Below are 25,819 nucleotides of genomic sequence, written 5' to 3' on the forward strand. Positions count from 1 at the left end.
CTAGCATGTTTGTAATAGTTTAAACAAACTAGAGATCACTGGAGGGGATGCTCATGTTTGCAGTTCAGCTATTCATGCCTCAAGGAAAACTTTTCATCCTCTTTTGGGATGTTTTGAGAACAGAGAAGCTGTGGGAGCAGCTGGCAGGCATGCACACAAGGTTGATTGGAAAAATATCACATGTGCTCTGACTTCCAGCTAAATCCATGAGGCACCATCATATTTATGGAGCAGGGAACTAGCATAATGCTAGGGGTATCTGTCACTTTGCAAATGTGCGATGACCAACAGTGATGCCAGATGCAAGCAATAGGCATGATCAGGCAATAAATACAGTCAGAAGCATGGGTGTAGGCGTACAAACGCTTCCCAAGTGATTCTCCCAGGGTTGGACGTAGAGTTTAGAGTGAGCAGGTTTAACTTCCAAGCTGTACATTATTCACTGGACCATGCAGGAAGCTTGTTACTAGCTGTCAGGACTGCGTTTCAGTAGGGAAGGTTGCCAGTAGCCTGTCGAAGCCCATTTATGTTGGGAATATTGCAGATGTCCTACTTCTCTCTCTTCTTGTGAATTAAAGTCTGTCACTGCTGTTGCTGTGTGTGTACACTGGGGAGGGGAGGGGGGAACATATGTCCTTATGTTTGTGTACTTGAGATGAGCCTTCATCGCATGGCCTAGCGCTCAGAGGGCACGTCTCACCAGATGTTGTGTCAGTGTGCCTTATTTCCCACCCAGCACCATCCTATACAGATGTTGTTTAGCTAGCCCCCCCCCTTTTTTTTTTTTTAAATATTCCTCCTTATGGTTTTACTGTCATCAAATCTGGATTTGGAGGCAAGTAGTACTTCCAAAAAATGTTATTACTAGTATTATCAGTTCTTCCCCATTTTCACTGATTCATTAATGCGTTGAGATATGCCAGAGTGTCTCTGGTTTCCACTTCTTTCTTCATAGTTTCTAACTGCAGCTGCAAAGTTCTCACTTCATTTTACTATGAATTTAACATTAGCTTAAAAAACAAGCATGGACCCCAGAAAATAATTTGCAAGAACGGTTCCTTGTCTATCATGCAGGAGTTTCTTTTTTCCTTCTATCTATTTGACAAGATGATATTCAAAGGAGCAGATCATACAGTTGTGTGCAAACTTGATAAACACCAAGTAGTGGGAACATTCTCACAGTTTATGTTTTGGCAACTTAGGCCACTTCTGTTACAGATTGCCTTAAAAAAACAGTAAGTTACATTACTTACTGACTATAGGGAGGATGAGTGAAAAAAGCCTGGGTGTGACTGAACTGGAGATACGATTATTTAATTTTTTTCAAGGCTCCCACAATATCTTCCCCCTTTCAAGCAGTATTAAGCTTGAGGCTGTTCAGTGAGGGAGTGCCAAGTGAGCTGGAAAAGTTAAACCTTGCCTCTAGTGACAGAGGGCTCTATTGTTGCAAAGCTTCGATCTCATTGAAAGTCCTGAAAGCAAACGAAATAAAAATTCTTGCTGAAGATGAGCCTTGTGACTGCTTTCTAAAACTCTCTTCAAATTAAGATAAGTTGCTTGCTTTTGACTGCTACTTCAGTGTCTTTTCTATTTTTATTTTCTGTAGGGGTGTGCTCAAGTATCAGACCAACTTAGAGGAACACCCTCCTGGTTGCTTTAATCCTAACAAAACACTCCGACAGAATATGACGGTGCCAAAGGTTTTTGAAGAGCCGTTTCCTGACTATACTACTGAGCCTTTCCCAGAGGACTTACCAGTACCAGAACCCTTTGTACAAAATAACTTTATGAGAATTTGTTCCGAGGAACCCAAGTTCCAGTCACACTTCCCAGAGGTCTGTATGATCCGACATTTCAGGTATTACAAACCATGCCAAGTCTTTCAGTCAGCCATAACCACTAATTATTGCTTTTCCAGACCAGATGTTTTAATAATGGAAAATATTATTAAAACCTTTTCAGGCATTCAAAGATTTGGTGGGGAAAAAACAATCTGTATTAAACCTTGAACTGCATTACAATGTGCTGCATAGAATAGGGTGGAAAAATGTCGAGAGATTGGCTGTAATGTTCTTTTTTGTACGACACAGTAAGAGATGTATTAGTCTTGCTATAAATGTGACTTTAAATTACAGCATAGCACTTCAGAGCAAACATTTATTTAATGTATTCATAAGGTTCCTTTGTAAGCATTGTGTGGCAGTAGTTAATTGAAATAATCAAACTCCATTTGTTCTCTTTTTTTACCATGCGGATGGAAGTCCTAATACTCATTTCTGGGTTGCAGTTGGTTGTGGTTTGGCTTTGTATAGCCTGTTGTTTGCAGACAGGCTTGTTTTATATGTGGCATGGGTAAATGACTATGATGACAGTGGGGATAGAAAAGCCTTTTCTTCTTCTGCTTTCTGTTTGCCTTTTGTTTCTTTATGTTTTGTGGCAGCAGTTTTTCCTTCATCCAAAGTTTCTCTTTTCTTTTGAGAAAAGATGAGCTGGGCTGTATTGGCAAGTAGCCTGAGGAAGTTTGGGAATATGGAGTTCACAAGACCAAGGCCCATCATTCAAGGTGGTCCCATAACAGACCTCACAGGAGTTTCTCTTTCTTATTATCATTGTTTTCTGTAGAACACGTGTCCCTTACTAGCTGCAGTGGGAACCCATTTTACTATGGAGCATCTAATCATAATAAGAACCAGTCAATTCTACATTGAAGTCCTCTGCCAAAATTCTTTGGATTGGTATTTTGTTGTGGTAATACTCCTGAATTACAAGCATCAATGTATATCTGGCTCCATATGACCCCAGGACATCAAATAGTCTTCTTAGGGGCTTAAGGTGCCTACTTTAGAGGCATTTATGGGAAAAGAAGTGCCATAGAAAGAAATGGCCACTCCGTGTTCTCCCGGCAGCTTGTAACATTATTTAGGACTTTTTTTGATTTGGAAGTGTTTTATGCACTTAGTACCAAGTCTAAATAAAAAGCCTTAGGTCTTGTGAGCTACTGAAGTTTTTAAGGCCAGAGGTGCTTGAGGAAATTAAATACTCTGCTAGCTGCAAGAGATGCTGATGTGTAACTTCAAAAATTGGGAAGGGAGGGTGGATGAGGGTTGAGGGCACTTCAGCACCATGGCTTGAATGACTGAGCAGATGTGGAATTAGTAGTTAGTTCTGCCATAACCTATTAGTAATTGACTCTTAGGATGGAATTTAGCTGAGCAGCTGCAAATGTCTCCATCTGAGGTAGTCACCCAGGGGTCCCCATATAATCAGTGCAGAGAAATGGGCATTTCCAGGGCCTTATTTGTCTAGCATACATATCTTTCACGGGGGCAAATGAATTGTGATTCAAAAGTGCCCATTTCTCTCCCTTGTCTATGATTTTACACTAATCTAATGTAAGCTTAAATTCTATAGCACAAGAATACTTCTTAGTTTTTTGCTTGTACTTGAGATGATTAAAAGAATATAACAGTCAAATAATATTGCAAGTCAGACAATGTTTTTCCATAAGACTAACCAGTTTTATGGCACTCTGGTCTGTTAAAATTTGAAACAGTGTATGTACTGTGTCATTCACTGCTGGAACCAGTTATAATCTAACTACATAAAACGAGTAACATAGTTGCAAATGAAGTCATTAGCATTTTGTTCCTGATGAAATTGTTTGATGGAATTGTATGATTGAGATTGTTTGTGTTTGTGGATGATGCTGCTGGTTAGACTGATTAAGCCTCCATAACACGCTTGGATTTCTGCACATGGAGAGATGTGGAGGTTACTTGTGACCAAAACACTGTTCTACAGTAGGTGCGAAATGAGGTCCTGCAAGAACTCATGTAGTTTTGAAATTAGAAAACATAAAATGAAAAGTCCTTGAGGTGACATATGTTTGCTCTCCTATAGACCTGGTTTTGGATTTCTGGACCTCTCTGCTTGTACTGTGTGGAAAGGCTGTACCGCTACATCCGCAGCAATAAACCAGTCACAATAACTTCAGTGATAAGTCATCCCTCCAATGTCCTTGAAGTAAGGATGATGAAGGACAACTTTAAAGCAAGGCCTGGTCAGGTGAGTTAATGTGCCCCTAGAATATCACTGCTGTTTGTGTAGCATTGTCTATAGGGATCACTTTCACTTTGTCTGTACTAAGAATGTTTTGAGCATATCTTTTCTATCATTTTATTTTCTCTGGCTGATTTTTGTTTCAGTATGTTATTCTACACTGTCCAAGAGTGTCCGCACTGGAAAGCCATCCATTCACCCTTACAATGGTAAGAAATACAATTTTTTTTTCTGTATTTTCCCTTTTATTTATATTTGGTAAGTAAATGGTCTTTATTTCCTTCAAGGTGAAAATTCCCTCCAGAAGAGTTTATGTTTCATTTATGAGGGTACCAATGAATATGAAATGGCATGATTATTATGTATGACAGTACTCAATCCATATTTAATTTTCTCCACTGTTGAAAAAATGAAAAGGGGCACTTTTTTAAAAGTCTTCCATAAATGAAAAACAATAATAAATTAATAAAATCCATATGATTTTGATCATTGTTGCATAAAAGAGGTTTCAGCCATTTTTGTAGATCTTAATGCAGAATGAGCACAAACTGTAATGAATTGTCTGTCGTCTTTCCTATTCAATGGAAAGACATTCCTACCACTGCCTTTTCCAAAGTTAGTAAAACATCAAGTTTAAAAAAGAAGCTTCTGCAATAGTCTTCTGCTTTATCATTATATTAAGAGATATATTGATGACTTAAAGTGATATACCAGTGAAATCATACAACACTGGGATTATTACTTACTCAGCTCAGTTGATCTAGAATGGGAATTGGACCTCCTGGAGACAGAATGAAATAAAGTGAAATTGTATATAAATAGACCTGAAGTTCTTCAGGAGTGAGCAGTGCAGAAGCCTGAAAGGTGTTAACAAAAAATCTCTGTACTGCACTGGCTGTGTTGTTATAAAAAGCAGAGTCTAAGGTTGAATATTAATGGCAGCCTTTTCCTTCCAAAGGGAATAAAGGCTTTAGGATTGCCTGAAATGGATATTCTTCTTCAAGAAGATCATGGAGATAAATATTCACATTTGATTGTTTCCTTTGGATTGATAACTGGTACTTTATCCTTACTGAATTTTACTTAGTGTTATGGAACAGCTGAGATGTTTTACTGTTACAGAAATTCAGAGGGCACAACTAAGTCCTGTCCACTTTCAGTTCTTTGGTTTTGTGGGGTGTTTTGTTTTGTTTTCTGTTGTTTTTTGTTTTTTGTTTTTTTAATTATTTATCTATATGCCAAGCCAGGAGGCAGGTACTGTCACACTGAATTCCACCCAAAATAAATTTTGTGCTGTAAATCTGGGAGTAAATTTCACTTAAGGGAAGCTGCCTCTGTATAGCTTGGTGAAGCAATATTGGTGCTTGCATAGTCTGATTATTGCAGTTTTCCTGGCTATTCACTTTACTGGTAGAAAGCAAAGGCGTGTGTTATTTATCTGTTGCTAACTCCAGTAGGCAGTTTTTAAGGCTTTCCTCTATATAGCACATAAAGATAACTAGATATGCAGCGCTGAAAAATTATCTGCATTGAGTATGATTTTATGGCTATTGGTAGCTGGTTTTTGTGCAGAATGATTCAGTCCGTATTTATTTATATTTTTTATTAGTTTAGCGATAAGATAAATTTAAAGAACATACCATAAATCTCAGTTTGCTCTTTACACTCATTTGGCCCTAGCATAGCTATATTTAATAAAGTTAGACCTATTCTATACCAGTGGACACATCTTATTTAAACATTAATCTCAAAACATCATGTTCTTAATTTCTGACTGTCCATCTCAGTGGAAATTAAAATAATGATAATTATTTGATCATTGGTAGTAATTGCACAGTTTGGAAACTGTGGGATTCTTACAAAGATTTCCTCTTCTTATATTAGGACACTGCTAAAAAAGTGAAATCATGTGATTCAAATTTCCAGAAATAATGTCATCAAAGAATATTAGGCCTGTTTCAGTAGTCTCTTCTCTGGCAAAACATCTTATTTGTTATGATGAGAATTTTTGTCAGAAAAGAGACTGCTGACATGGACATACTGGGTGAGATCATAGAATGAAGTTGAATAAGATGTTTTATTGAAGTCAGATTCTTTGCATGAGTTGCTTTCATCCAGTATTTAAAATGGCATACTATAATAATAAATGTTATGAAAAGTTATTTTTGCACGAGAACTCCTAGATCTAGGAGCTATGGAAAATAGATCTCTTGTGAGTCTGAGTTTTCTTAGCAAATATCAATAACTCGTTTATATTCAGATAATATGCAGTATATTTCAGATACATTAGTTGATAAATTACAGTTTGTGTAATTTTTACAGTCACATATTAAATAATGTAACATTAGAAGTAGCAATTTCCATTCATGCACAATGCATTATATTTTAGGTATGTAATAGTAGACCAGGCAATTCCTCTACATGCTCAATGCTTTACACTTTAAAGTACAGTGATATCCTTCAGCATAACAGCATATCCTTCAGGATCACATGCATATTTTAACTATTACAAGATATGGAGTTACCACTGAGTTACTGAGCTTCGTTTTTATTGCCACAAACACGTTTCGGTAGAACATTAACTGTGATGGAGAAATGCTGTTATGGGGTAAATGGCTGTTTTACTGCATAATGAGGATATGAAATACCTAGGTTTATGACAATCTTTTTGCCCAGCCTAAGCAGGGGACAGTCTTTTCCACATGCCTTTCTAGGTCATAGAATATGCCTTGGGCTGCTGTCCAGAAAGCTGCTTTTTTTGTTGTTGTTTAATATGATGCCAGACATGGGACTGTGCTTATAGAGAGTGTAGGCAGTAGCTTAACTCCGTATTTTTTCTCCTTCCATCTGACCTACTTGTAGTTACCAAGCAAGCTGGAACACTACTGCTGCTTCTTTTGTTGAGTGATGATAATCCCTGGGTTATTTTTCTAGGCTGGTGTAGGAGCATGGGGCTCAGAGCCAGAGAAAGAGCAGCACAAGGGGCACGTGGGGCTTTGGATACTGGAAGCACAGTGCAGCAATGACCACAGCAAAGTGAGGGGGAAGACTGCACCCTTCTTTCTGTCTCACTTGTCCTGCTTAGAATCATAGAATCACATAATGTTTTGGTTTGGAAGGGACCTCCAAAGATCATCTAGACCAACTGGCCTGCAATAAGCAGGAGCATCTTCAACTCGATCAGGTTGCTCAGAGCCCAGTCCAACCTGACCTTGAATGTTTCCAGGGATGGGGCATATACCACCTCTCTGGGCAACCTGTTCCAGAGTTTCACCACCTTTACTGTAAAAAATTTCTTACTTATATCTAGTCTGCATCTACCCTCTTTTAGTTTAAAGCCACTACCCCGTGTCCTATCACAGCAGGCACTGCTAAAAAGTCTGTCCCCAGGCTCTATGTGATGTCCTGTCTAAGCTGATGAAACATCTGACTGTGCCTGGATTATGCTTAAAAGACAAGAAGTGACCAGTTCAGGCATGTATTTATACTCTAAGTGAGGACTATAAGCAAAAGTGGAAGGAAGGCATGAGTCAGCGTGAAGGAGTCATGAATATATTTTACTAGTCCCTTCCCTTTTCGAGATTGTGTAATATTTACAGTTTAGCTCAGTTTCTTACATAACACTGGGGTGGAGGAAAACACTGAGAGGCTGTGTAAAGGGCCTGAACCCACTCCCATTGCACTTTGGCAAAGCTCTCACACGTTTCACTTGGAGCCAGAGGGAGCTCTGAATTGTAACCAAGTGAACATAAAGAGGTAGGCATTGTTCAGAAATGTGTACAGTGGTGTTTATTTTTTTTCCCTTGTCAACTGAAAGTGTTCTTCCCCCTGCTGATGGAAGGAATGAGCAGAAGTCACTGGTGCAAAATGCGCACAGGAATTTGGGGAAGCAAAATCCATGTTGCTCTGAACTCAAAGCTGCCAGTCTGGCTTCTTTGCTAACCTGTGACCTGGCTGTGCCATCAGAGGCTTCATGCACAGAATCACAGAATGGTTGAGATTGAAAGGGACTGCTGGAGATCATCCTGTCCAAACCCCCCTGCTCAAGCGGGGCCACCTAGACCCAGTTGTCCAGGACCATGTCCAGATGGCTTTTGAATGTCTCCAGGGATGGAGACTCCACAGACTCCCTGGGCAACCTATTTCAGTGCTTGGTCACCCTCACAGTAAAAAAGTGTTTCCTGATGTTCAGAGGGGACCTCCTGTATTTCAGTTTGTGCCCATTGCCTCTGGTGCTGTCCCTAGGCACCACTGAAAAGAGCCTGGCTCCATCCTCTTTGCACCTTCCCTTCAGGTATTTAAACACATTGATAAGGTCCCCTTGAGCCTTCTCTTCTCTAGGCTGAACAGTCCCAGCTCTCTCAGCCTTTCCTTGTAGGAGACATGTTCCAGGCCCTTAATCATCTTCATGGCCCTTGGTTGGACTCTCCCCAGTATGGTCATATCTCTCTTGTAGTGAGGACCCCAGAACTGGACACAGTGCTCCAAGCATGGCCTCACACGTGCTGAATAAAGAGGAAGGATCACCTCCCTCAACCTGCTGTCAGTGTCACTTGTACACTCTGATGTTCAGGCACTCAGAGATTCCAATTTTCTCTCATGATAAATGTGAAAGCTGGCATTTTTTAACTAAATTTTTGAAATGTGTTTCCACTGTTTTTTATTCACTAGTGACTTTGCATTCACTAGAGTGACTTCTTGATTTTGTTATCTATTAGAAAGGCTGGGAATGGTAATGAAGGTATGAGGGATTTCTGCAAGTGGCCTGCTCGCCAGTGTAGGTAGTTGATAGGGGCCTGCTTGCTTCATGTTGTCTTCATTGCCCCATTGTCTTTGATTTCACTTCAACAAAATGCTTTCTTTTTAACATGTTTTACCGTGCTTCTTTCACCAGTTTCTATACACAACTGTACACAACTGTTACTATGCAGTGTAAAACAATGTGAGTAACATTTTCAGTCCTGTATGCCCTTGCGTCCAATCTACTTATTTTAGATAGGACGCTATTGCATCTTACAATTGAATCTGAGCAGAATACAGGCAGCTCCAAGATATTTTGATCTGTAGTGGGGAGAAATATTTTCTGTAAGTAATATTTTAGTTGAGGGTTTGTAAAAGGACAAAGGATTTTTGTGTGTTTCTACTTGATGAACTCTTTTAAGGAGATTTCTCTTTCAGACCAAGTGCACAATATGATCTGGAGATCAGACCATCCAAAGAAACATCAGAAATCTTCACTTTAGAGCTCTGCTTCCTGAGACTGATGTTTCTTTTGTGGAAGAAAGTGTGAAACTCATTTGCTGTGGAATAGAGTTTAAATGTCATTGTCTATAACAATCTTTAAAGCCCTTGGAAAACAAAACAAGCATTAACAATAGTAGCAGTAGTAGTAAGAATGGTCCTTCATTAAAGTTCATATAACCAAAACATTGCTTCCCCTCTTTAGTATACAAAGCCCCACCTCTTATCAAAACTAAGAATAAAAAGTAGTTTATGGAGATTCTTCCATATTTTTTTTTTTTTTTTTGTAGATTTTGAAAAGTGTTTTTTTCCTCTGACTTCATTCTGGTTGCTCTTTGCTTTAACCTGTATGAACAAGGCGAGACTAAGGCTTGCAGTTTATGCTAGCATTGGTTTTCTTTCCATCTCCATCTTCCATGTTCTACGTGGTATTGAGTCCTCTCTCTTTCCAGACGCTTAACCACACTACTGAGTATTTGCAGCCTCATGAAACCACAACGCTCACCATTTATGGCTGCACACTTCCTTTTTTTTGGCTAATGAATAACTTCAGAAGTAGATTCCCATTTAGAATATATACTAATTTCTTACAAGAGAAGTCACTTTTTCTGCCTTGTGTTTGGAATTTCTTGCATTGGCATGCAGTGATTGGCAGTAAGCCTCATGGAAATAGCCTTGTATTTGTAGATGTTAAGTGCTTCAGAAGATGTGCTGGATCCTTTCATGTGGTCTCTGCTGAATCTACTACAGAGTCAATGCAAGCCAGAAACTCTCACAAGCTGCAGTTTAGACAGCTTGGCTACCAAAAGACTGGTGTCTAGTCCCAGCACCTCATAAGGCTTGGTAACCTTGTTCTTTTAGTAGTGTTGATTTGCTTGTGGCAAAAGAAGGTAGGGAACAATTACATCAGTTCATGTGGAACCTAGTGTGAAAGACCTCGAAATAAGGACAAAACCAAGAGGCGAATTATTCTAAATTTGGAGATGGCTCAGATCTGAGGTTTGGTGAAACTTCTGCTCTGGAACAAACATCCACAAACGCAGGATCAAATGATCTGTTATTCCAAATTCATGACAGTTTTGGTTGTCACTAGCTGCTGTCATGCCCACGTTTCCCCTTGGAACTGAAATCTGTGTTGCACAAAGATAGGAGATACTCTTCTACCACCGTGTTGTGAATTCAGAGCTCACTTAAACTGCTGTCTGAATAGCTTAAAGTTTTTAAGATCCTTCCTTCTGGTGCACTGTTCTTTCAGTGGGTACCATCTCTAAACTAGAAGTACACCTCTGAGGAGAAAAAAAACCTTAGTCTCGATGGTACATGAGGTACTGAACTGAGTCTTTCATCAAAGCTTCTTTACTGCTGCCTTTTACGGTGGTGGCTATGGAGAAGAGCCTAGCAGGTGCTGTGGTGATTGAATGAGTCTGTTTGCAGTATCCTCTTTTCTGAAGTTGAACTGCTGATGGAAAGTCTTCAATAAGTTTTGTTTTATGACAACAGCATAGATCTGCTATTTGGAATAGTATTTTTTTTTTTCTTCCAGCTAAAATATTGGGTCTTAAAGGATTGTCCTCTTTAATTTCTGACAATTGTGTGTGTATAATAAATTGTCTTTTTAGGTATGTTGACACCTCACAAGGTGTCTGAAGTATTACTTTAGCACCCAAGACATGAGACATCAGAGTTTTATGCATTATAGGTAGACACTGAGAAAACACCTCCTCTAGACTGGAACTCCTGTTGTGCAAATTCTTCATTGAAGTCACTCAGACAACCCATACTGAATTTCTCTGAGATTCAAGGCATAATTTTTTTGGAAGTCATAAACCAATAAATCTTAGCCCACTAAGCTTAGGCTCTTCAGGCAGAGGAAGAGCATTGCCTGGTCTGTATTAGGTCAACCTTCACTGACTGACTTGACATAGAGATTTAATTCCTTTCTCCATTATTCCTCATGACCCAGACCATTGGTGGAATGCTCCTTCCCATCCTGCAGTTCCCCTTCAAGCATCCAGAATCCCTTTTGGAAACAATTAAAAAGCCACCTTTAACATGAAGATGTTAATCTACATTATAAGAATTTGACTATGTAGAAAGAGTACCGCCTCTTCTGCCCTTGTGAACAGTGCAACGTTAAATATTTTGCATAAATGTCCTTGTACTTTACTCATATCTATAAAGCTGTCCAGGACCTTATTTGTTTTTCCAAGAGATACATACCCCAAGCTTGATGTCTGTTGTCTTTTCAGATTAATACTGGTTTAGCATTGAAGTTGTCCTTTGGTGACTTTTTTTTAATTAACACATACATGTATCCCAAGATACTCGTTGATACTCAGATGCAGGTAACTTGCATAAACTCTTGTTGAGCTTTCTCTGCCTCTCTGTTTGAGAGGTACTCTGCATATCCACTGATTAGTAGCTTCATGAGATAGAGTTAATAGAGGCAGATGGTATGGAAGTGGCATATACAAAGCAAAACATAAAACCAAAGCAAAGATTCCAGCCTTCAGCCTCCAGGACTTTATGAAATATCTGCTTTATATTAACATGAGTGGTGGCTGCTTCAGATCCTCCAAAGAGTTTTGGCTTTTCATTCAGTGTCTAGATCCCTGTTCTGGTAGCAGGTCAGCAGCTATCAACTACCTGCAACAGGTAGTTTGAAACTTTCTTTGAAACTAGAAGTTTTCTCCTCTGTTATAATGTGTGCTGACCTCCTCTACTTCAGTGTTGCATAAAAAAAATCTGCTTTTAAATCCCATTGAAGTAGAAGCTGGAAGAGTCTGTATTAAAAAGCTCCAAGAAGTTCTGCTGATTTGCTGGTTCTCCATCTTTTTGTGCAGATGGTTAATTTGAAGCAGATCACATCAGGAGGATTTGTAGTGCGACACCTTCCTTCCTTTCTGTCCACATACAGTTCTGTATGAATAAGAAAAGAAAAAATCCGGAGGAAGTTAAATTCTCTGCTCATGTGCGTGGATGGTCAAATCCTTGCTATGACATTTATGGCATGTAGCAAGTTAGGGGCCCAATATATGTGCGTTTTTTAATAAGTCAAAGCTGAGTTTTGAGGAGGGTAGAGGACAAGTTTGCTTATGCAGATACTCAGATCCATAGACAAAATCCAAATGTATATTACTGAGGAAGAATACTTGGTCTGATTAGTATCCAAATTAAAATTCTATAAAGTAGTAATTACTGAAGCCCAGGGAGAGAAACTCTTACATCCATTAATCATCTTAGAGTAGGTAGAAGAATTACCTGAAAGAAGTTTCTGGATGCACATGACGTATTATAGTACTTTACCTAAATGTCTCTGAGCTATTACTTATTCATGCATTTTCTACCTTTAAGGTTCTTGGTTTGGTTTAATTTTTTGTAGATTTAGTTTTCCTTGTTACCTCCACACCTGTATTTACATTCATTTGGTATCTGGATTTAGGCACAATGGGATTACAAGACGATGGCCCTGGTCTGCACATTTACATTTTAGGGCTTGATGCCTTGTCAGAAAGGTCTCAGCAAATAATACATGAATATAAACAATGTCACAAGTAAAACATTTGCTTTTGTAAGAGAAACCCCAGAGTTCATTTGAAATCGGTGAAGGTATTAACAATCTAGCAGTGAAGTTTTAGCTCTAGGCTTCTTTTAAGCAAGAAATTTTGTACTGTGCAAGGAGCAAAACTGGAGATGATGGAGAAACACATGTCCTGTACTGTAAACTTGAGAAATAAACTATCCACAACAGGAAAAGCCTAGGGGCCAAATTCTGAAATACTTCATAAAAAAAAAAAAAATTGAAAAGTTGTTGGAAGTTTGCCTGAGTAAAAAGCATGTAAGGACATCAAGAGCTAAGTTCATACTGACAGATAAATACAATAAAAACAAAATCTAACATGATGACATTCTAATAAGATTTGTTAAATATCTTGTGCAAATGGTTATGAAACTTGTCATTATGGGATGATTTACAGAGCATTTAGGGAAATGCAGATATTGTGAAGTATCTTGCTGGCAAACTAAGGAAATCCCTAGAGCTTGTCTGCTCTTCATAGAAGTAGGAAATCCAGCAGCTGTTTGACAAAGAATTTAAGTAAAACAAAAATAGAATAGATTAATATTTCAGATGCCTTTAGTACTTCCTTAGACTTGTTTGGTTGGTTTGGTATGGGGCTTAATAGTTTTGGGGTCTGTATAAAAACCCTAAGTAAGCCTTCACTTTCATTTAAACTTACAGATCTGACTCTTTTGGATCAAGGGAACACAGAAATTGTTACATTCCAGTTAACTAAGTCCTGAGTTATCCTTCAGCAGATACTTTATATAGGAGGTGTCAGATCTCTCTCATGAGTAGTTTTTTTTTTTTTCTGATATGATGAAAGTAAATTTACAATATATAACAAACATCTACTGACTTTAGCAAAGTGTGTTTTCTCCCATTAGAGGTAGTGCTTCTAGGTTAGCCGCTAGGTTAGGTTGGAGAAAAGTCTAGGAAGTGTAGGAGAATGTCAAAATGAAAAAAAACAAGCACAACATTTAAGCATGAATACAGTTAACATGCGGACAAAATATTAGAGGAAATGAAGTGCCCTGCTTCTTGCTGTCCTAAAATTAAGACCAGCTGACTGGCTGGAATCCGTGCTTTAGCCTGGCAAAATACTGTGTGTGCTGGTAGGGTAGTTTGGAGGGACGCAGCGTTCCTCAAGCTGTTGATGATCCAACCAGAAAACCTATTGACCCTTTGATGGTTCTTTCCACAAGTGCCTCACACCACTGTGAGCCAGTTAACACGTATCTGGAGATGGGCCATAGTTTCTGCTCAGGGATGGTGGAGAGGGAGCCTTTTGTGCCATTCAGTTTCCTTGTTCATGCATTTGTCAGCTCAGCAGCTGCATTTGTGTTTTGCTGATTAAGGATACTAATTAAACTCGGACACCAGAGTGAAAAGAGTAGGTGTATTTTACTGGTGATAACTAAATAATATCACAAAGTAATACAGAAAACATACAGTAAGAAAAGACAGAATAGTGCACTTAAAGCAAACAAATAGGAAAATGCAGGGTAATGCATCAAATCATTACTACATGAGAGAGAGAATAGTGATTAAGAAAGATCCATCACCACTTGCACACTTTACCATCATCCAGATCTGCAGGCGCTGGGGAGCCCCAGTTACAGCGAGGATTTGGGAGCCTGTCCCAGCAAGTGGGAAGCCCTACGCGGTGCGTCCACCCATAGGTGAGGCTTCCAAAGTCGCTGTGAGCGGGTCCAGCCTTATATACCAAAAATCAGCAAGCCAGAATAGCTGGCACCTTTGCTTTGAGCAGAAAATATCTGGTGTCACTGTGCAATTAGATTCCCCCAGAGCCTGGCCAGGGCTAAAGGGAGAAGCTAAGGGAGTTTCCCTGCTTATCTAATTTATTTATGTTCTTTTTAAAACAAGACCACACATCTGGTCCCAAGGCCGGACAGCCAGCTTCATGGCCTTGTTAACTTACCCCTACACAAAGAAGAAGAAAGATACATTCAGGATAGACATGTTTTCATTACATTCATCATCAGTAATGAGTATATGATATCTAAGCTACATCTTTCATCAGTGAGCATACATATTTTGTTAATGACTACATACTAAGTTATCAGCTTGGTTTGGGGCCTGTTGTTTGGGCTTCAATACTTCAACACTTTAGCACTTTTTATATCAGAATAAGTGGTTTGTTATAACTTAGTATAATACCTATTAACACAATGGTTATCAGGTATAAAATATACAGGATTCATCTATAGGTCAACTCTGGCTTGGGCCGGTTGTCCAAGCCTTAGCACTTCAATTTGTCAGCTCAACTCTTGGAGGATTTGGAGAGGCAGCCTGGGGCAGAAACACTGCTCTACTCGTTTTACTCCTTCAGGGACAAAGGCTTGCATCCTGAGCATCCCATAAGGTTGTGGTTTGTTTTTTCCGCTAGCTAGCAACTTGAAATGCATAAATTATACAAGCTGAATATTGCTAGGATTGAAACATTTTTACTATGCTATAGGGAGTCGGACTTGATGATCCCTGTGGGTTGCTTCCAAGTTGTGCATTCTATGATTCTATGAAATGTAATGTGTGTGCTGGGGTAAAAGGGTAGTCAGCAACTTTTTTATCTTGGTTGAGCAGCAGAGGCAAATAAATACTGACTAGTCTGTCAAAGTGTTTCTTTGTGGTGCATTGATAGCAGCAATAGAGTAGCAGTTGGGCTATTACAGACTTACTAGAAAACAAATAAAATAATTTCATATTATTCAATAATGTATATATTTTATGCAACATTATATGTATTTTACACTTACAACTATTGGTCTATTTATAATCCTAAGACATCTATTACAGTAAAGATTTGTGTTTTCTTGTGGTGCAAGAGTGAAATCAAGGAACAAATGCTCATAGACTGTGACCTAAAAAACCTGATTGTTTTGAACGCTGAGAGTAATTTAACAACTGAGACTTGCAGGGACTGAAGTAGCAAATGCTGAACTACAGGAATTAATGGGTGTGGGTTTGTGGCTTATGTTACAGAAGAAGTTAGACCCCAGATGACCAGAATGATCCTTCTTAACACTGCAGCTGACCAGTGATGCATCCTGAGCATCCCACAGTGTTATGGTGTGTTTTTTCCACTAACTAGACTGCAGGTGTTTGGGATTGTACAACAAGGAATATAAGGGAATGGAAAGCGAAGGGGAAAAGTGTTTGGAATATGTTTCTGCAGCTGGGCTGCTTGCAATGGGAGGGCTCTGGCTGAAGCAATGAGTATTCAAGGCATGGTGGTCTCGCCTTGATCATCCAGACACCCTTGATACTTAAATCACATTCTGTGGTTAGGATTTCCCCACATTCAGAGATGTTATAATGTCTGCTGATGTCTGACGGTTAAATCAGGATAGGTGTAAGGCCAAGTCTCTAACAGGGAAAGCTTTTAGACAAAATCCAATCTGTAAAGTAACATGAAACAAAAATAAACAGAGCCATTTTAGAGAATCTCCTAGCCTTGAGGCTGAGATGTGTTTAAAAGAGTAACTCCTCAGATTAACTTTTTTTCCTCTGAAGTTTGCTTCTTATGGGATTCATTAGTTAAAACAGGGGTAGCCCAGTGTAACAGAGTTCACCTCCTATGAATCAGACTGAAGTCTCGCTACTATTTTTTAGCTACCTTTATATAGCATGCCTGTGTTTGTCATCACTCCTCTTCATTTTCTAATGTTAGGATGAATCATTTTAGGAATGTTTATATCAGTTCTGTATGAAACCAGACAAGCCACAGCTTACTGAGCTTCCGAGGTTTCAACTGACATTTTCTTGTCAGTTGAGAAAGTTGAAAACCTGTTTTTTTTCCCCTTCTACATAAGGGAAAATAAATTGGTTTTGTTTAGTTCTTCCCACCCCCCCACCCCAGTACTGCCTCTTTCCCAAACAAGCTACGTCTTTAATGTGTTTTTCTTGATCTGTGTAAGGGTTCGTCTGAGTCTGGAGCAAGGATGTGCTTATGAAATGGCGTTCGTGGTACAGCTGGTTCACCCTGGCAGGCAGGCAGACAGAGGCATGGAAACAGATCAGGGGCTCAGCAGTGTTCCCAGTCCCTGCCAGGATATCTGCAAATCCATATTAGGATCATGTCATGGCTTTTTCCCCAAAGTGAAAGCCTTCTTTGAAGGGGTTTCCCTTTATTTAAACAAACTCCACAATGAACTTTTTAGTTCCCAAAATGAGACGAAGATGAGGTTCACTTTGTTCTTCCAGCTGTGGCACAGATCTTCTTTGTAATTTTGGGCACTGTTCAGGCCATCTACTACAGCATGAAACACAGAAGTTGGTGTTTTCTGTGGTGCACAAGCTTCAGAGAAGTATCTCCACAGCAACTTGTACGGAGCTTTACTTGCAGAGCCACATGGGGGTACATAACTTGGGTATCCCTTCATCTCCTTTTTTCCGATAATAGATATTCTGCAGTGTAGTCCTGGTGTGTACATCAGCGCTTCCATGACAGCGCTGTAATCAAAACCTAACATCTCTCTAAAGAGTCTTCACAGTTCTTATGGTAGAGATATACAGAAGAACTGGAAACTTTCAGGAATGAACTTTCTATTTTCTTGCTAGTTTGCTGTTGACTCACCCCAACTCCCTGCACCCCAAGGTCTAAAAAGAATGTTTTACAATATTTCAATAGTATTTAATACCATTAAAATTATTTCAATAAGGTTTGTCCTGTTTCTATTTCTGGACAGGATTCTTGACTGGGAGCAGAAACCAGTCATGTTAAATATTCGGGGAATTCTAAGCTGAAAACACAGATCCTGGTAACATAGCTTTCATTTACTATATGTTGTGCTCTCATACACACAGATTTCTCCACTGCTCATCACCTCCAGTAGATTTTTAAACCAATATAAAGTGGGTGTAAAGTATTACCACTACGATCTAACAATAATTAGTTCACTCACTTTGTGTTCATATAAAAGCAAGGCATAGAAGACAACTGAGAATCGTGTTCATGATGTAAAATGGATAAATAAAATACATTTCAAATATATATTTATCTAGTAGTGTGCCAAACATTTATTAATTAAAATATTATTAAAAATTATAATCTATAATTTATCTCAGTTTAGACATAAATAGTAGAGCTATAGCTACTGATGACTATAGTTAATTTGGTGGCTTATACGCATAAAGTTCTCCAGGGATTGTTTCAAATCCCCAATGTGAAAATTTGCGTTTGTATTTCAAGTTAGCTTGAAAAAAAAGGAAAAAAATATATGGAAAGGTGTTTTTTCATCAAGATATAGAATAATCTGTATTCCGTAAATTTTATCCACATATAAAATACTATTCTCACTGCTTTGAACGTGAAAATACATACAAAAATAAAATAAGAATAGGCATTGTACACTTGCTCACATCTGATTAACAGCTCTGAGGAAATCTACCAATTTCCTCAACTGGTATTCTTTGGAGTTGGGATTTCTACAAACTTCCCAATGCTAAGAACATAGTTTGGTTTCTCTGGGGTTGTAAATCTGCACAGCTCTATTAAATTTAACAGAATTCCTTTGGTTTTCAGTTGGTTTTGGAGGATGGCCAAATTCTGGCAGATAACCTGATTAGCATAGATGCTCCTACCTGTAGAATTTTTCACTTTTTAAAGGTATAGATAGCTTGAGGTTAGAATAAGATTAACATAGCTTCACATAATTCCACAATCTGCTGCAGTTAATTTGTGTACCACAGCATTTTATTCAAATGAGTGCGGCAAATGGGGTTCATTTAATTCTTCAAAATGTGAAAGGAACTACTGGAAAACTTACTACTTATGACCTTTTATTTAACGATGTCTAATATCCCTTCTCATTACAGACTATTCAAGTTAGTGATTTACCTATTTGGAAAACATTGTTTATTTAAGGACAAGGAACTAAGAGAAAGTATTTTTTTATTTTGAGATTGGTTAATCTTTACAATTTTGTCTTGAGCAGTGTCCTGGGCAATACAAAAAAAAAGGGGCTGCATGCAGCTCTCGCCACAGTACAGTTAACAATCACTGGATTGTTTCTTAGGGCTCCCAGATTAAAGGAGCAGGGGGAAATCTGAGCACTATTTGCCAAAATACATTTTAAAAACAATTTAAATTGTTTTTGTTCACAGCTGCAGAGAGGACATCATGCGTTGCTGGAGCCACTTTGATATGCCTTTATTTGACCAAGGCTCATGTGCTTATTCTCTTAATTTCCAATTCAAGAGGGTGCTTCAGCTTGTGCTTGTCTTCTTAGAACATAAATAGATGTCAGTTTAAATGTGTGTATGAGCTGACTGTAATAAGGATCTTGAAGCAGTGTTTAGCTGTGCAGTGTTTTAAAGATGAGATATCGCAAATTAAAAGTAAAATAGGTGATCAGAGACTTAGATATGTAAAATGAACAAGAGCATCATAATTCACAAGATTTTTGACACTTTCTCAAAGAATTCTCATAGAGAAATTGATGAAGTGCAAAGTAGATAATAGGCAGTGAGGTAAGTAGAAAACTGGTTGAACTGCTGGGCTGAAAAGATTGTGATCGGTATTGTGAAGTCCAGCTGGAGGCCAGTCAGTAGCAGCATACCTCAGGGGTCAATACTGGTTTGCAAATGATACGAAACTGGGAAGAGTGGTTGATACACCAGGTGGTTGTACTGCCATTTGAGGGACCCTGAGAGGCTGGAAAAATGAAGTGACGCTAGTCTCATCATAAGATCATAAAAGGGAATTGCTAAATCCTACCTTGAGGGATAATGCCAGGTACCAGTACATGATGAGAACTGACTGGCTGGAAAGCAACTCAGCAGAGAATGACCTGGGGGTCCTGGTGGACACCAAGTTGACCATGAGCCAGCAATGTGTCCTTGCAGCAAAGAAGGCCAACAGCCTCCTGGCATTGCCAGCAGGTCGAGGGAGGTGACCCTCCTCATTTGCTCATCACTGGTGAGATTATATATCTGGAATTCTGTGTCCAATTCTGGGCTCCCCAGTACAAGAGAGACATGGACATGTTGGAGCACAAAGGGCCATGAAGATGATTAAGGAACTGGAGCATCTCTCATATGAGGAGAGGGTGAGACGGCTGGAACTGATGAAGGAGTGAAGAAAACGGAGCCAGTCTCTTCTCAATGGCACCCGGTGACAGGACACACTGAAATACAGGAGGTTCCATCTGAACATAATAAAACCCCCACTTTTTCTGTGAGGGTGACACAAGTTGCCCTGTGGATGGAGGCTGTGGAGTCTCCATCCTTGGAAACATTCAAAGCACAGCTGGACACTGTCCTGGGCCACTTGCTCTCTTGAGCAGGAGGTTTGAAGTAGCCAGTCTCCAGGGGTGCTTCCTACTCTCAGCTGTCCTACAATTCTGTGATTTCATGAAGAAGGTTGAATATATAAGAGGATATTTTCATCGCACTTTGTTACACGTGCCCAGTGGTCTGTTAATAACATGGGAAAGGTTGCCCACTTTCATAATTAAACTTCTGAAAAACTGTCTTTGTATGTTTTCTTAAGCTTCTGGAATATATTCTCTAACAGTCTGGAAAGAGCCACAATTTGGAGACTTAATTGTGTTTCTGGAGATGAGAGAGGTAAAATAAGTGTTCTGTGCAGTAAAAACATAAATACAGTTTTCAAAGTTAAAATTACAGATTCATAGGAAAGTCTTAAGTTGGAATAGGCCTCTTGAGATCATCTGGTTCAACCTTCTGGTACAAGGGCCATAGATTACATTATCCAGGGACCTATGAAGCTGAATTAGCAAGAATTGCACCATTTCTCTGGCTACCTATTCCGTGGTGAAAAATATTTTTCTTATATCCAGATGAAATTTCCCCTGAAGCAGCCTGTGCCCCTGGTCTCTTGTCTTGTCACCATGCATGGTGGTGAAGAGAGCACCTTCATCTTCTCTATAGCTATTTTTTAGGTATTGGAAGACAACAATCTCCCTGAGCCTTCTCTTCTGCGGGTTACATGAGCACATTCCCTTTTTGACCTCTCTTTGTATATAAGGTTCTCCAATCCTCTCATCGTCTTGGTGGCCCTTCACTGGACCATCTACAATCTTTCTCTCACTTGAGCTGGGGAAAATTTACTCCGTGTAGCCTAGATGATGGGTGTGTGTCTTCTGGTAAGATTTAGCAGCACAATAAGATTTTTCCAGAACTCTCTGAGGAACCCTCATAGCCAGTTATGGGTATCAAAATAGGCTTCCTAAAGTCTAAAGAGAAATAAATCTCTTTTTTATTGGATAATTTTTCAAAGTAGTGCAGAAAGAAGTTAGTCACAAGGGTAATGTAAATGATAACAGGTTTGAACCTATTCTGGCTGGAGACAAGGGGTGTTCTGCCATTAACTTTAATGGAAGGAGAGAATGGCAGACATTTTTATAGATGTGCTGACCTGGGACTGTACATAGTTGGACTAAGAAAATCACTCAACCTCCTGTGAGAGAGTGCCCTGGGACAGCCAAGACTGAAAAATAAACTCTGCCAAAGGCTCTTACAGAAGCCCCCAGAACAGATCTTTTTGCTGCCAGTATGCAACTTTCTAGCTGAGAGGCTGCTTACCTACTTTTACATGGAGAATTGGTCTTGATATTTTTCTTGAAAGATTGCAAGTAGCCACAGCAAATACTGGCCTCATTGTGTGAGGTTTGCCTGCATCTCTCCCTTGATGCCCTTTTTTTTGAAGGCTAAGATTTGCTGAAACAATTCTGACTTTAAGTTTCTGTACCAAATTTTTATTGGAAAACTTGAAAGACGACAAAAAATTAAAGTCTGTGTAGTAATCAGTAATCTTAACAAGAATGGTCTTCAGGAAAGAAGTCACTTCAGGAAAATGAAGTGACCAGCCGGGACATTCTATTCCCTGTTCTAGGTTTGCCAAGATGCAGAGAGTACTAGCCTTTTATCTGTGTCTGCTGATAGGAACTGATCCTCAGCCCTGAGGCCAGTGGTTTCCCACTCCACAACAGATTATCTTAGAATGCTAATGGCAATGGTCCAGGACAGAGCCAAGAAGTGTCCTCACAAGTGTGGTGGGTGATTGAGTATTGGGTGCTTGGATTCACTACCCAGGACTCTTTTATTTATAATATAAATGTGTTCCTTGAATTTAAACCCACTCCTCAAAATTCATATTTGTCTATAGCAATAGAAAAGAAAAAAAGATAGGAGTGTCATCCGTTGGGTGTTGGATTCATGACGGAGCTTGGATCAACCATTACAGGTTCTAAGAAAGGCATCAAAACTTAGTAGTGGTATCTTCTATCAGAAAGAAATCAGTGGTGTTGGTTTGTAGAAGGAAGGTGAAGCATCTTTTCTTGAGGAATAGTTGCTTGTCCTATTTATGTATTAAAGCCGTTCAGACGGTGTATTTGAAATCTCCCTGTAGTTAACAAGGAATGAAACTGAGGGGACTCCTTAGACCTTTGACGTGGCTTGACTGGAGGTTTTTAGATACCATGCTGTGGATAAGACTGTAAATAATACCATTCCTGTGTTGATAGTCACACATAAGTAGCCCCGAGGTGAGGGCATAGGTGAAGAGTGAGAGAATGGTGTCTGCAAAGTGATTTTTATGATGTGCCATGCAATCTGGTGTTTTTCCTTTACAAACTTTAAGCTCTTGCGAAGTGCAGCAAAATCTCAGTTTCCCTTTAGAAGAAAGCGTCAGTTGTGTGAGAATGATCAGCTTGAAGATGTGTGCCCTGACATTCAAGATCCAGAACTCTCTTAAATGCCTTGATTTAGGAGTGATGGAGCAGTTCCTGATTTTAAATGATAAGTGTCAATAGTAGAGGGAGTATTTCTGTACTGTTGTATTCTCAGTTGATATCATTGCTGAGTAATGCTTAGTGAAGTGGCTGTTCCAAATCACAGCCCCAGACAAACCCATGCCAACCTCCTGTGTGACCAGAAGAAAGGGTTAAGACTGAGTGGAGACTAGCCATGCTCAGCTTTGTGAACTGTACTGTTGCTAGATTTGCTTTTTAAAAGGTATAGCTGCTGCTATGGCTGCTCAGGAATGACCTATTTACTCCAGATTCTGTCTTAACAACTGTACTTGGAATGCATTTTGTTATTTTCTTGGTACTCAGAAGCAGTCTTTAATATATTTAATATTTTTAGTGCCCTACAGATACCAAAGCAACGTTTGGGGTCCACCTTAAAGTAGTAGGAGACTGGACAGGTATGTAGAAAAACACTTCCTTTCTAGAGGCAAATACGTTTACTTGAACTGTTAACCCTTTCTGTCTTCAGCATGATTGTACCTTGATTGTGATGTATTCTCACTAGAAAGTGTTCATGCTTGTTTTCCCAAAGTTGTTTTTATTTCATTTTTGATGCAACCCCTGCTTTATTCAGATGTACATTTCTTCAGATAACATGTTTTTCCAACTACTAACAGATCTTGTGATTGCAGTGGAATAATTTTCAGTGTTCCTCCGTTTCTGCCTCTTTCTCTTATTTTTCAGTGGCCTGCTGCCCCTGTGCAGTGCAGTGCCTCTGTGCATAGTAGTGTCTGCAGAAATGCTGAAATGTGCAGCTCCCAGATAAGCAGATTTTGATGCCAGCAGTTTGGATGTCTGCCAGGTTAATTAATGCCTACAGTACACTGAGATTACAGGTTGCTTTCATGTTCTTCCATGCTCTTCCATTGCTCTTTGAATGGCCTCCAGACCAGGGGTGTAAGCCAGGATTCCCCACAGAGGAGAATGGTAATTTGCTGCTCTCTGTGACAGTTTTATACTCAAGTGATAGGTGTCATTATTCCTTGGTGGCTGACTTTCTTCTTGCTTAGCATAGCATTTCCTTGTAATGAAGACAAATATACAACACTGTCATGTTCATTTCTTATGAAGAAATGTTTTCCATGTTAATTTGTATTCACTGGTGTGTTTGTGGAACTGAGTCAAATGAGCTTGTCTCCCTAAAAGGGATTAGACCAATTCAGGGAGAGTAAATCCATCAATATCTGTTGAACTTGTTGATCTGGCTGCATGCTTGGCTGTGAAAGTGGCTGAAACTTTAATAGGCAAAGGTTGGAAGGACAATGCCATATGCACGTAAGCTCCATAATCACCCTGATTTTCTGTTCTTGCTTGAAGTATGGGATATTGGCCCAACAGAGGCAGATTATGGGCCGAATTAGCCTCTGGTCTGCCCCAGTATGATGGCTCTTCTGTGGTTAAGCATCATTCCTACCTGGGAGAGAACAGTAGGCTATTGGGACAAGTGGGGTGGAGAAGTACTAGTTAAATGAGTTTTCAAAAAAAAAAGTGGGATCTTTGAAGTTTTCTTATTGCCTCTGTGGTGCAAATTGTTCTCTTTTAGCATTTAAATGTTATTCTCCCACTTAGTATCTATATTCTTCATTGCGAGGCAGGTCTGCCTAAGTGGGACTGTACGAGATTCAGGACACTGTCACATTACAGAGACCATTTGTTGAATTAGTTTTGCTAAACAGGGATATCTCTTCAGGGGTCAAATGTGCTGTCAAGAAGCAGGTGGTTTATCCAACCCTTTATGCTGCATCTATACCAATGAAGCCCCGTTCTCACTCAGTCCCTTAAACCCTGTGACAATTAATGGTCTCTAATCCACTGACTGTTTGAGGAAGGATTATTATATTTGCCACGTTCCTTATAATCTTTCTTAAGCATGCTCTAATGGCTGCTTTTGCAGGCAGGATATTGGGTTGGAGGAGTTTTTATGCGACATACTGTCATTTGAGCTCTTCTCGTGACCTGTTCTCTCAGCCTTTCTCCTATTTATTCAAATTCTCTTTTGTATCACATTTTCACATTCCTGACAGTTTATGCCTGACACCAAAGAGAGTTAACAATTTATTTCAGAGAACCCAATTACAAGCCTAAATTAAGAGGATGCAACAAGAGTGCAGATATGCTGTGAAATGCAGAGAAGAATCAGTTAGTTTGAGACATGTCTCCTCTCACTGGCTTCAGCTTCTGCTGCCTGCATTTGGAAGATGTGGTGAAAGAACAATTTCCTGCCATTAGCTGGAAGGACTTGAGGGGAGATACACACTGCTGGCAAACCAATTTTGCAAGTTATGTTTCGGGTCAAGACTCTGTCACTGAGTCTTATGTTTTGAAAATTTAATAGAATGCCTTGTGGCCTTAGTGACTTTATTTAGTGGGTTGGGAAAGCAACTGCATGACAAGAGAAAAGATAAGGGGTAATAGAATTGTCAACTCCTGATGAGAAGTTGCTGTTAATGGAAAGTCATTTATTGCCCATATTCCAGTGCATATCATTTTAGATATCCAGCAGAAATAGCCACAAGAAGCAGCTTCTGGATAAGGCAGTCACTCTAGAAATAATTCTTTGCATAGGAGCAGATATTTAGTAGATTTTCAGGCAATACTGTTATTTGCTTTTTAAAGCAATGAGTTGAATAATGAAAACATAGGACAGAAAAACTAGGGAAGAGAGGAAGAAACCTCAGAAACAGTAGCTCTGAGACCTTTGCAAACCAAACAGTAATCCAGACCCGTAAGTGATGTATTTCTTGCTTCACTGAAATCAAATGGTGCTATCTGAGCTTAGAAGAGCTGAGAACCTGCCCTTCTCAGAAGTGGATTTGGATAAAAGTACAATATTCCCTGCCATTATGTAGGCAGCAGGATCCTTTAGATAAATTTCCAATACAAATCTGAGCTCTTTCATTTCTCATTTGTGTTATGGTGGTATTAGTAACTGTATTGTGCTTAGCTTTCATGTTCATCACAGAAAACAGAGGCACACAGGAACTGGTATTGCTGTAATGTGCCCTCAGATGCCTGTGTAGCAAGTATCTTCCCCTGAAATACTTCCCATGGCTCCCTTTGTAGACCTCTGACCTGTTTATGTGTCCAGTTTAGGATGGGAAGAGCCAGGCCCCATGCATGCCTTTTTCTCTTCATTCATTGTAAAGTGAACGTAGATAAATACATC

General features: G+C 39.4%; 1 protein-coding gene across 3 annotated transcripts in view; it reads left to right on the plus strand.

Annotated features, from left to right (window-relative positions):
* Nucleotides 1-25,819, plus strand: part of NOX4 (NADPH oxidase 4) — a 106,861-nt gene that overhangs the window by 26,334 nt on the left and 54,708 nt on the right. For all 3 annotated transcript variants that reach the window (XM_074817013.1, XM_074817014.1, XM_074817015.1), the window contains 4 exons: nt 1,607-1,835; nt 3,901-4,065; nt 4,206-4,268; nt 22,991-23,051. In XM_074817013.1, the coding sequence (XP_074673114.1) occupies nt 1,607-1,835; nt 3,901-4,065; nt 4,206-4,268; nt 22,991-23,051 (518 nt within the window). The remainder of the gene's footprint in view (nt 1-1,606; nt 1,836-3,900; nt 4,066-4,205; nt 4,269-22,990; nt 23,052-25,819) is intronic.

This window comes from Strix aluco, chromosome 2 (assembly GCF_031877795.1).
Source record: "Strix aluco isolate bStrAlu1 chromosome 2, bStrAlu1.hap1, whole genome shotgun sequence".
In the NCBI taxonomy this organism is placed as follows: Eukaryota; Metazoa; Chordata; class Aves; order Strigiformes; family Strigidae; genus Strix; species Strix aluco.